This window comes from Melanotaenia boesemani, chromosome 2, assembly GCF_017639745.1.
Source record: "Melanotaenia boesemani isolate fMelBoe1 chromosome 2, fMelBoe1.pri, whole genome shotgun sequence".
Lineage (NCBI taxonomy): Eukaryota > Metazoa > Chordata > Actinopteri > Atheriniformes > Melanotaeniidae > Melanotaenia > Melanotaenia boesemani.
In genome coordinates, this window is record NC_055683.1 from 38,581,945 (window position 1) to 38,594,356 (window position 12,412).

Consider the following 12,412-nt stretch of genomic DNA (forward strand, 5'->3'; position numbering starts at 1 on the left):
CTGTGGAGTGGACGGAAACCAGATTGAAATTCTTCATATAGATTGTTAATGGATAGATGGGCTCGGAGTTGTGAGGAAACTATTTTTCCAGTAGTTTTGAAATAAACGGCAGATTGGAGATGGGACGAAAGTTATTAAGGTTGTTAGGATCCAAGCCGGGTTTTTTAAGTATTGGGGTTATGGCAGCAGTTTTTAACAATGGGGGGACCAGACCAGTGGTGAGGGAGGAGTGTATGATGCAAGTAATGAGCGGCGCCAGTGAGGAAGCAGATGCTTTTACTAGGAAGGTTGGGATGGGGTCTAGTCGACAGGTGGATGATTTTGATTTCCTTATTAATTCAGTGATGGCAGTGATAGGGGGGAGAGTAAATGCAGAAAGAGAGATGGAAGGAGGCAGAAGGGGAGGTAATGGAGAAGGATTATAAGAAACATTTGGAGCGAGATGTTGATGAATATTCTGGATTTTGGATGTGAAGAATGAGATTAGACTGTTACAGAAAGCAGATGAGGCCATGTGAGGTGGAAGGGAGTCAGGAGGTTGTGTAATATTGTTCAAGAGAGAAAATAGAGCCTTTGTGTTACCTTCATTAGAATTAATTAAACTAGAATAATAGGTGGATTTGGCAAGTTTGCAGCAGTCCCTATAGTAAGTGATGTGGTTTTGATACATTTCCTGGTGGATAGTTAAACCAGTTTTCCTGTAGAGTCGCTCCAGTTGACGTCCTTTGGTTTTGAGTTTTCTGAGAGCTGGGGTAAACCAGGGTGAAGAGCAGTTGAAAGTGACTGATCTAGTTTTTAGAGGGGCCAAGTTATTGAGCAGATTCTGAAGACTGTTATTGTAATGTGAGACAAGATCATCAGGGCTAGAGAAACTGTCAGGGTGGGGTAGAGCGTTAATGGCAGTAGAGAGAGTGTCCAAGTTAATGTCCTTAATGTTACGGAAGGATATGTCACGTGAGCGCTTGTTTTTTGCAAGAACCAGACTGACAGAAAAAGAAATGATCATATGGTCAGAGAAGGGGAGCACATCTGTTTTGCAACCAGTGGGAATTAAACCTGAACAGCAAACTAAGTCAAGAATATGACCTTTTGAATGAGTTGGAGCAGTAATAAACTGCTGGAGACCAAAACTGTTAAGACAAGACATAAAATCCCTGGTGAGAATATTATTTACATTGTCCATATGGATGTTAAAATCTCCAAGAATTATTATGTTGGGCGATCGTGAGGAGAGATCAGCCAGAAATGCAGAGAAGTCATTTAAAAAGTCCTTATTGGGCTTGGGTGGACGGTAAACTGTGGCAATGAAGGTTGGAACAGGACCAGGCAGCAGTAGGACCATTGATTCAAACGAGGGAGCGGAAGGGGCAGAGACCTGTGAGACTCTCCACTTCTCACGGGCAAACAGCGCGAGACCACCTCCACGGCCGGAGTCACGTGGTTTGCAATAGTAAACAAACCCAGGCGGGTTAGCTCCATTTAGGCAAGTGTAGTCATTTGGCTGCTGCCAAGTTTCAGTCAAACATAAAAAATCCAACTCACGGTCGACGAGAAGATCCTGGACGAGATGTTCCTTGTCAGTTAGTGAGCGGATATTCAGAAGACTGAAGTTTACGGTGGTGTCAGAGTTGGTAGCCGACCTAGCTAGGTGGGCTAGCACACTGTGATCAGCAGCACGACCGGTGTTCTGATGAGGGCGCCTGGATGTGGACCAAATGGACTTTATCTGTTTGGAGTTGTCCGAGTGGTAGTTCCGCCGGGAACCCCGGTGAATGGTTCTCCGCCGGGGAAAGACAGCCAGGTTCTCATTTTTAGTTTATTCTCCACACTTCTACTTTATTATCCACATTTCTACTTTATTCTCCTCTTTTCTACTTTATTCTCCACATTTCTACTATATTCTCCGCATTTCTACTTTATTCTCCACACTTGTATCTTATTCGCCACATTTCTATTTATTCTCCAAATTTCTACTTCATTATCCACACTTCTATTTCATTCTCCACATTTCTACTTTATTCTCCACATTTCTACTTTATTCTCCACACTTCTATTTTATTCTCCTCATTTCAACTTTATTCTCCTCATTTCTATTTATTCTCCTCATTTCTACTTTATTCTTCGTATTTCTCCTTTATTCTCCACATTTCTACTTTATTGTCCACATTTCTATTTATTCTCCTCGTTTCTACTTTATTCTCCACATTTCTACTTTAGTCTTCACATTTCTACGCATTTCTACTTTATTCTCCACACTTCTACTTTATTCTCCACATTTCTACTTTATTCTCTTCATTTCTACTTTATTCTCCTCATTTCTTTTTTATTCTCCTCATTTGTACTTTATTCTCCGCATTTCTACTTTATTATCCACATTTCTAATTTATTCTCCACACTCCTACTTTATTCTCCACATTTCTACTTTATTCTCTGCATTTCTACTTTATCCTCCGCACTTCTACTTTATTCTCTGCATTTCTACTTTATTCTCCACACTCCTACTTTTTTCTCCACATTTCTACTTTATTCTCCACATTTCTACTTTATTCTCTAAGTGATGCAGGAAAAAGTCATCCTCCATGTTTTTCTCAGTGTGGCCGTGACTCCGTCATACTTTTCATAGTTTTTCTCATACTTAAACCCTTCAGATGTAATTTCCCCTCACATTATCTCCACTTCACGGTTAAAGAACATTTTTGTATGTGGTCAGTAATGAATTATTTCTTGCTTTGTACATTATTATTGCTGTTTTAACTCCACCAAATCATTGAATTTTACTGTTTTAACTTCCAAAGTAGCAGATGTGTATGTTTCTATATCCGACTATGCAGACGACCCTTATTGCGTGTGTGAACCATTTTCAGAGTTGTCTATAACTGTTCAAACCAGGGGCGTCTCCAGCCTTTGAGGACACCCTGGGCTTTGCCCGGACCAGATGTAATTTAAAAATTAGGGGAGCTTGATATATATATTATAGTTATAACCACAACAGTTCCGTTTTGTCACTTTAAAAATGATCAATGCAATTATTTTATTGCTCAAGTACATAAACATATGAAGTGCACTCAAACACATATTAATTTATACAGCCACATTCATTGTGACCAATTGTCCTCTCTTGTACTCATCACTTGCTCTCCTCTTCTCATTTTCATCAGTCCTCCTCATCACCTGTTCTCCTCTTCTTGTCATTTGGTCTACTCTTGTTCTCCTTATCACAAGCTTCCTCTCCTTCTCATCTGTTTGTTAGTCTGTCAATTATTTACAGGAGGGTGGAATCATTAAGGTGTATTTTCTTGGTTTAAGCTTTGCGAATCTATCTATGATGCTGTTATGGTCTGTGATATGTACAGCTTCCCTTTCAATGGCCATAACAGCCAGGCTGTTGAGCCTGTGCTGGCCCATGGTCCTTCTCAGCCATGTGTGTAGGCAACGCAAAGTTCTTGCAAAGTGCTGAAAGACCTCTCGCAAGTGCAACTGCTTACAGGAATAGTTAGTGCCACTGGAAACACTAATCTAAGACTTGGGAACGTGTCAGGGTCAAGGAGCTTATACACACTTGCCACATCTGAAATGGTCTCTTCTATTTTCTTTCTCATCCGGAACTGTTTAGCAACTACAATCTCCTCTTTACTGAGTGCAATCTTGTATTGTTTTGCAATTGGTTCTAATGATTGTTCGCACAGGAAGTCATGTGATGCCGGATGGCAAGCTTGGATGCCTTTCATCAGCTCAGCACCAACACAGCTAAATCTCTTCTCTAGCTCATTCACCATTCTATCAAGGCATGGGTAAAATATGTGGTATCTCAGCTCATCCCCAGAACTTGCTTGAGCTCTTGTGCCTGTGGTGGACTCCACCACGTAGTCATCCAAACGCCTTTGCTTACGTCTTAGAGAGCCTTTTTCTGAAATTGAGGTCAGTGACAGATTGCTGGCCTCAAAGATTTCTCTAGCCTGTTTGTGTAACTGGTCTGCAGTTTCATTAGTCCGCATTGACTGCAGAGTTTCAAGGACAGCATCTTTGTATGAGGTAGCCTGGGCTAGGTCTATGTCCTGTTTCTGGAGGTACTTGTGGAGCCCCTCTGTAGTGGACAACAGACTCTTAAACATTACCAGCATGTAAACACATGAGAATCTGGCAAGTTTTAAGAGCAGTCCAACTGCTGTGGCATTTTTGATTTCTTCCAGGCACCTTAGCACTGCTGTCAAGTTGTCAATGACAGCAGTTACTGAGTGGAGTTGGCAAGCCCATCGAGTATTAGATAGCTGAACAAGCTCAGTCTCCACTAAATCTAGGGCTTTCTGCATGTCAATGGAAGCCTTGTGATTCACTAGATACACACTGAAAAAACAATACAAACTCTCCAGTGTGTCAAAAAAATCCCTGGCTTCTGGCACAGCCTTGCAAGTGTGGCTAAGCACCAAATTGAGTTCATGGGCATAGCAGTGAACATAAACTGCTTCTGGATGCCTTTGATGGAAAAGAGCCTGAACTCCTCCAGCTGGACCACTCATCACTGCTGCCCCATCATATGCCTGGGCAACACATTGCAGTTCTTGCAATCCATTGGCTTCAAGCACTTTTTCAATTCCCCCGATTGTCTGAGGACTCAGATTCATTGTGACCACGGAAAGGTATGCCCTGTTTTCCTAAAAAGCTTGTGGCAGCCACAATACGATGGAGGTACTTTCTGCGTTCTGTGATCAGGTCAATGCCTGCCACATTCATCCTCTCTATGACACTGCCTTCTGTCAAACTTGCTTTATAAGCTTTCCAGGCAAGCATTGAGGCTTTGTGTCGTGCACAAGCTTCATGCTCTCGGAAGCTGTCCAATGCTCTTTTCCAGTTGGAAAAACCAACTAAGCTGATGAGACTATCTTTCTTAACTCCTGATGCTTGTTTTCCAAAGATCCTGCAGGAGTAGCAGAATGCAGAATTTTGACGTACAGAATACTCCAACCACTCAAATGAGTCAAACCAGTTTTGTTGGAATGACCGTCTCTGCGAAGCTTGTGAATGGGTATTCTTTGAATTTTCGTCTTTCTGGGCCTGTGTCTACAGTTCCTATATTTGACACTCTGATATCCTTGACTATCTTCTCCTCACTCATCTCTGGATAATCTGTGATGAAAACAGATAATATTACACACTTTATTGCACACCAGCCTTAAAACAACTACTTCCTCATATAATTGGTTTCAAATTGTAATCCAATACAACAGGGATATGGGACATTAGTTACATTTTACCACAAGTCATCCCAAAATACATACACCCAGAATAGCTTATGAGCAATAGACCTGAACACTATGGGAAAGAAATCCCACAAAACTAGTTATTATTTCAATTATTATGGCTTCAATTGTGCACATTGTCATTGAAATGTTTCTAATTTCTAATTTGCTTCTAATTTTATTTTTATATGTATGAGCTTTGTAATGAAATATCCTCCACTGATTCATTATGTATAACACAATGTTATAATAAATAATTGTTGCCAGTTTCCATACCTAATGTTACTACTACTGCTGATGATGCTGCTGCTGCCTCTGGTGCTCCTGCTGCTTGTGCTAGCTCACCAGTCTTCATTTAATCTGTCCTACCCTCTATAAAATCATGACATCAAATTAAGTTTGTAGATTTACACTCGTGAAAGTATAACACAAAAATAAATATCTTAATGTAAACAAGTGGGCTGCAGCAAATACAAAATGTATCCAGGAGTATTACAAAAGTTCTTCAACAGCAGCAGGACTGTTTTTTTCCCCCCCTAAAACCTGATTACAAATTTAAAATAAGCTCATTTGAATATAAAAATTCTTTATATTGATCACAAACAAGAGATTCAGTAATTTCTGACAAAATGCCCAAATTTGATATTGACCTGTAGTTGGTTAAAACTGCCGGATCACCTCCCTTTAAAATCGGAACAACAAAAGCTGACTTCCAAACTGATGGAATTTCTTTACTTTCAATCGAAACATTAAAAAGTATCTTAAGAGGCTGTGCAACAAAATTAGCAGCCATTAAAAAAAAAAAATAAGGCGCTATCAAGTCTGGTCCAGGAGGTTTTCTGTGATTTAAACATTTGAGGGCCTGTTGCACTTGCTGCACAGTAGAAGGTACAAAAAGAAAACATTTGAGGGTTTATACAGGGAGTCGTTGAGGCAGCTCCTATAGAGTCAAACAAAGAACCAGATGCCACAAAATGCTTGTAATCTTTCTTTGACTAAGCTAAATAACTATTACCAATGTCCATGTCTGATTCGGACATGTCTCCTGCTGGCTCCTCCTTTGTCTGTAGCTCATCTTTACCCTCTGCAAAATAATGAAATCAAAAAGCAGAAAACAAATCAAGCTTATGATAATACAATGTTGTATTATAATACAAATTTTTAAAATCAACACCTTCCAGCACAAAGAAAGCATTAACCTTTCCTGGCTATCTAGAAACGGCATTCAGAAATGGAAAGAGTACTATGTCCAGGTGATGAAAACTTTGAGTAATTAATAATTAGTAAAAAAAAATAAAAATAAAATTCACATGAAAGAACAAAATAATATTTCATAGAAAGCATTACTATTGAAGTATTTCCCATGTCATTTTTGCCATTATAATCATTTCTTAACATGTGGCTTGCCCTGGTCCGGTCCAGGTTACAAGACTGGATAAAAAAAAACATTCCAAAATGGGGTAAAGTGCTGAAAAAGAACCCCTGCTATAGAGCATGAGCAATCATGATTCAAGATATGAAAATTTAACATGTTTTTGTTAAAATTTGTACTTAAATGTGCAGCTTTCATTTGTGTTGAGATGTTGCAGTTCAGTTGCATTAATGCTAACTAAGGATAGCAGCTTAGGTAGCACTAGCATAACTAAACAAAAATGCTGTAAAAGTCAGAATGACTGCTGGCTAATGTAGACACTTACATTTCCAAACCCTGATTATAATACAACCCCCAATTTCCATAACTAATCTTCCGAAAAAAACTATCAGTGTTTCCCCTAACATTATACAGTACCCCTACCAGATCAAACTGAATCTGATCTGATTTCTATGCAATAGCAAGTCACAGCAGAAGTCCTTTAAGTTTCATTTACTCAATAAACAGTTTATACTAAGTTCTTTTATTAAAAACTAAATAGTCTGGTGTTATTTATTTGATATGCACATAGACTGTGTAGGATATACAACATGACATGTCAGAGCTGATCTCTCTGTCGTGTATCTTGAAGTTTCCCCGAGATGCGCACACACACTGACACCTGCGCGCGTGTAACATAATGTCTTGTGTAGCGACCTCCGACGGCGATCTGCTTGTATCAAACAAAAAGTACACATATTTGGGACAATACTGTATATCTTACCCTTTACTTTTCTTCTAAAAAACCTAAGGAGTTGTAGCTGCTTTATTTTAGATTTTCTCTCCATTTTGCTAGCTCTGGTTTGCTGCGCTCGGACTGCTGCTACTCTTTCCTCTGCACATGCGCACACATACCCGCCCTGGCTATCGGCTGTAATCTGACACCCAGTAACGTAATTTAACGTCAGTGACAGGGTTAATCAGACCCTCCAACTCACAGCCCAGCCTTGCTCTGAATGTGAAAGTGAGTGAGTGTGTGTGTGTGTGTGTGTGTGTGTGTGTAGCCTGTGGTTGTTGAGAAATAACGGAGCGGAGCGACTGGAGGAGCAGGTGGCAGTTAAGTTTAACAGCATCTATACAGTGATTTACATTGGTCTTTGTTGCCAGGGCTAGACTCAAAAGACCTGGGGCTAAAGCCCCGGGAAAATCGCCTGACGACGCCACTGGTTCAAACACAGCAATCAAAAAAACCTTAATTGTAAAAATTTTACTCTAGAGGATAAAAAATTGTTTGTTGAAATTAAATGTGCTTCCCTCTCAAGCCTTGTGTCTCCCTTCTTTGTAGGATGAGTGAAATGGATGCTGCTTGAAAAATATGTGGTCACATAACCAATTTTTAACATGGTTTTCTACATAACAGGGGGGCACTATTTGCCCCTTGGCACAAATTACCCCACTCTTCCCTACAGAATATAAAGATATTTTGATCCGAGAAACGTTTAGATTTGGTCAGAACTGCAGTATTTCTTGCTATTTTTTTCTGAATAAACTTAATATGTAACTTCCAGCAGTCCTCTCAGTTCAGTTCCTGACTGAGTCCACACCCGTGACTCTTTATATAGTCTGCGTTGTGTTCATATGCGTGATGATGAATAAGACCACACTGGACCACGTTGCTGGTTGCTCTTTAATAGCTGTTGGCAGTCTGTACAAATAAAACAGAAATGAGCTGTGACATGCAGCTTGCTTCACACAGGATGGTCGACAGCCTCCTGCTAGTGAACACATAAGGAGACCCTGTAGCTGTACAGTACGTGGGATTGCTACAACAGTCCAAATAAAGACAGAATGAAGCAAACAAACTAAGAGTGAAACACTGGGAGGATTTTCATTTCCAGCATCATGAAGTGGAACTAACTGCAGCTGACATGAAGTCAACACAACATCCTGATATTCAGTGTGAAGCTTTGACTGGAAACAACATGTGGATCTTGGAAGAAGCACAGCTTCCATCTTTAAAGGACTGGAAGAGGAAGAAGTTTCCAAGGAATCATTTAGAAGAGTTTCACACACAAACTGATTGAATCCATGAATCTGAAAAGATGTTTCTGAGTGAAAGAGACAGACATGTACAGACTGAACTATCTGTTCACCAGTCAGAGTTTCTCTGCTACCATCACACTCTTTACACTCAACACAAAGACACCCAGGAACCAAACCTGAAACCAGACCAGATCCCAAATCCAGCATAGAGAGGATGAGTGAATGTGGTGATGAAGGTGTGGAGGTGGATCAGTGAGTCAGAGGAGACTCTGTAGAAGGACAGAGAGCCAGCAGGACAGTCCACATACACTGCTACTCTGTTAGAGACAGAGGAGGAGGAGGAGGAGGAGGAGGAGGAGGAGGAGGAAGAGGAGGAGGAGATGCGTGTTTCTATGTTATTGTGCCAGACAGAGTAACCTCCAACATCAGAGCATCTCAGACTCCAGGACTGATCATTCCTTCCAAACAAACAGTCTCTGTCTCCTTTCCTTCTGATTTCTCTGTAACTCACTGATATAAAAACGTTTCTTCTCCACTCGACCTCCCAGTAGCAGCGACCAGTCAGAACATTTTCACACAGCAGCTGAGGCCAGAAGTCAAATCTGTCTGGATGATCAGGATATGACTGAAGCTCCTTCACATATGTCACCTTCCTGTTGTTGTCAGACAGTTTGAGGTTTCTGTTCACTGTGTTCATGTGGATGGTGAGTGGACAGGAATCTGATGGAGAGAACAAACACAATCCAGCTGCAGTTATTGATCTATTGACACTTTGATGCTGACTGATGAATGAGTGATGGGACAGTGTGAAGATGGTTGAATGTGATGAATCCAATAAAAAACACACTTACACTTCCTCACACCTCCTGGTCTCAACCATGTTTCTCCAGCAGGCTCCACCCTGAAAGGAGGAGGGGGTCAGAGCATGCTAACATGGACATTACATGGCTCTCATACACACTTTGTTCTACACTGAGAAAGGAACAGTCCAACATCTGGACACGTCCACCTGATTGGAGCATCTCCAGTCTAGAAGGAGCAGAATCAGGAAGCTGATTGGTCCACACCCACACCAAGAAAACTGCTTTGTGGAAGTCCCAGTTTCTTCTTTCAACCATCTTCTCCTTTTCATCTCTTCACAGATGAAGAACTCTGCAGAAACTCCTGATCTAACCAAGAGCTGCATCTTCTCTCTGCCCTGAAGTCTTATTATCATCAAACACTAAGCCAGACTTCAGGAGCATGAGGAAGTAAAGAACTTGTGTTTTCCTGTCTAACTCCTCTTTTCAGATCAGATCAGGGGGAGGGGCTCCACTGACTGTCTCCATCATTGTGATCAGCTGTGTGCAGCTAATTGAAGGAAAGTGATAAAAACTGCAACGACACTCATGTGTGACGTTGCACGGAGCAGCGGCACCAACAGAAGACGACATGAATGAAAGAATCTAGAGGGAAGGAGTCTTCAGGGACCAGAATACTTCCTGCTCTATATGTGTCTCATCTAAATTCATGTTGTGGGTCTGTTGCTGTGATTCAGCATCAGGAGCCTCCAGTAAGTGGGAGAATCACTGAGCATCATCATTCATGGGAAGCTTTTCATCCATCATGTGTTTAAATGTATCTATACAGAGGTAGGAATACAGGTCTGATCAACACGTGCACATTTCCACATGGACTGATTTCTAAAGAGAACTTTACAAGAACATGACTGTTCACACGCTTTTATAAACATCTGTGCTAAGCTAAGCTAAGCTAACATTTCCTGGAGCATCTCTGTGTCTGATCCAGGGTCAGAGGACAGAAAAGATGTTTCTATGACAGAATGTCCCTTTAACCTGCAGAGATGTTTCCAGACTGAAGAAACTCTGAGCAACAGACAGTTTTCACTGTTGTTCCTGCAGATGTTCTCCTTGGAGACTCTCCTACTCACATATCTGCTGTGAGCAAAGGAAAAAGGCTCCTACATGTGTGATGGTTCATATAACACTCATATCCAGCATGAAGCAGGACTGAGTGAAGGACAGAGAAAATGTCTGCAGATCTTCCTCCTCTATCAGACATTGTGTGGCTGCAGCAGCCTCTCCATACCTGAGTCTGTGTGGATCCTTCAGTGCAGCCATCAGCAGCTTCACTCCTGAGTCTCCTGGATGGTTGTATCTCAGGTCCAGCTCTCTCAGATGGGAGGGGTTGGAGGTCAGAGCTGAGGCCAGAGAAGCACAGCCTTCCTCTGTGATCAGACATCCTGACAGGCTGCAGAAAACAACACGTATGACAGAAACTCTGAGAGAACTGCTGTGAAACTAAAGCTGAACGTCATCAGATGTTCAGAGAAACTGGACCTGTCTCACATTATTGTCTTTGTGTCTTCATTGTTTTTATGCTTTATTCAAACCTGACAAACAATAAACAGACAGTGAAAGTAAATCCAGTCCAGTTTGTACAAGATGCACATGAAGAAAGAAACGGAACAAAGAGGAAAAATAAAGTAGAAAATAAAATAAAGTATAGAAAGTAAACAAATAGAAATAGAAATGAAAGAAAAACTGGCGTGACAGACTTCATAATATTCTATATATAATAATAGTATTTGTAAGAGTTTATTGGCTGAAAAGCTGTGAATGAATATTAATTATTGATCTGCATTTCTGATTAGAAACCAGTTTTAGAGACTTAAAGTAAAATCAGCTTCAATCAGAAACAGCTTAAATGCTGCTGTTGGATTGTGAAATGTACTTTTATGGATGTGGAATTTTCCTCCTAAAATATAAAGATGGACAAAAGTGCCTCATTTTTTTCTTTGGTTCAAACTAAGTAACGATGTTCTTCCTTCTATGTTCATTTCATGAGTTGTTCTGCACAGAACATCGTTCTCACCTTCTTTCCAACATGTTTACTGTCTGGAAGCAGAAAACAAGCTGCTTTTAATAAAGCTTTATTGCTTTACAACATGTCTACAAACATGTGGGAAAAGCCACTATATCCATGTTATCCGTGTTCTATGTGTTAAGGCGGCTCTTGAACTCAGAGGAATAACATGAAGGAGAACAGAAAGGGGATTAAGAACAAACAGCAGGTGGGTCTCAGCCTAGTAACATGAACAAGTCCATCCAGGAAAGAAGTCTTTGTCTTCTTTTCATTTTCTACAAAGACATTCTGAGAAGATTTTCACTTCATTCTTCAACCATTAAAGTGGGTTTAGTTCTGGAAGATTTACATCTATCAATAAAATGTTTGGCCAGCAGATCAAGTTATTCCCAAGAAATTCCAACTTCTTCTCCTTGAATGTTCCAGCAGTGACTCAGCACATATTCAGAGGGGCGCTGGGATATTTTCTGAGTGAAGCCACTTTGAAAGACGTCCGAGATTCATACGCTTGTTTGCAGTAGAAAAATAAGTTCTGTTGTTTCCATTTCTGTCTCACAGAATCCACATGAGTTGTTCTCCAAGTTAAATTTCTCATGTAGGAAGTTGTGTGATGGGAATCTTCCATTTAGGATTTTAAAGACACTTCTTTAGTTGTAGGTAGAAGTGGATGAGACAAATATCTTTTCCTTCTTTTCCTGATGTTTCTGTATCATCGTCCTTAAGAATGTCCTTTCTTTTTAAGTGGAAAGGGTCATAGTGGCTGTTAAGCCGTTTCCAATGAATCTGTTATTGAAGTCAAACTGTTCAAGTGTCACCGCTGATCCAGAGCGGCTTCAGTTCTACTGGAATATCAGAACGCTCCCTGGTTTGTTGGATCATTCTTCTCACAGTAATGGGAACTGCTTTTAACTTTATT

General features: G+C 40.6%; 1 protein-coding gene across 1 annotated transcript in view; it reads right to left on the reverse strand.

The window, feature by feature from the left end:
- Positions 1-8,662: 8,662 nt before the first annotated feature.
- LOC121628274 (NLR family CARD domain-containing protein 3-like) overlaps positions 8,663-12,412 on the reverse strand; it is a 28,963-nt gene continuing 25,213 nt past the window's right edge. The window contains exons 8-9 of the mRNA XM_041967279.1: positions 9,483-9,532; positions 8,663-9,351 (exon numbers count right to left, since the gene is read on the reverse strand). Coding sequence (XP_041823213.1) covers positions 8,780-9,351; positions 9,483-9,532 — 622 coding nt within the window. The 3' untranslated portion in view covers positions 8,663-8,779. The remainder of the gene's footprint in view (positions 9,352-9,482; positions 9,533-12,412) is intronic.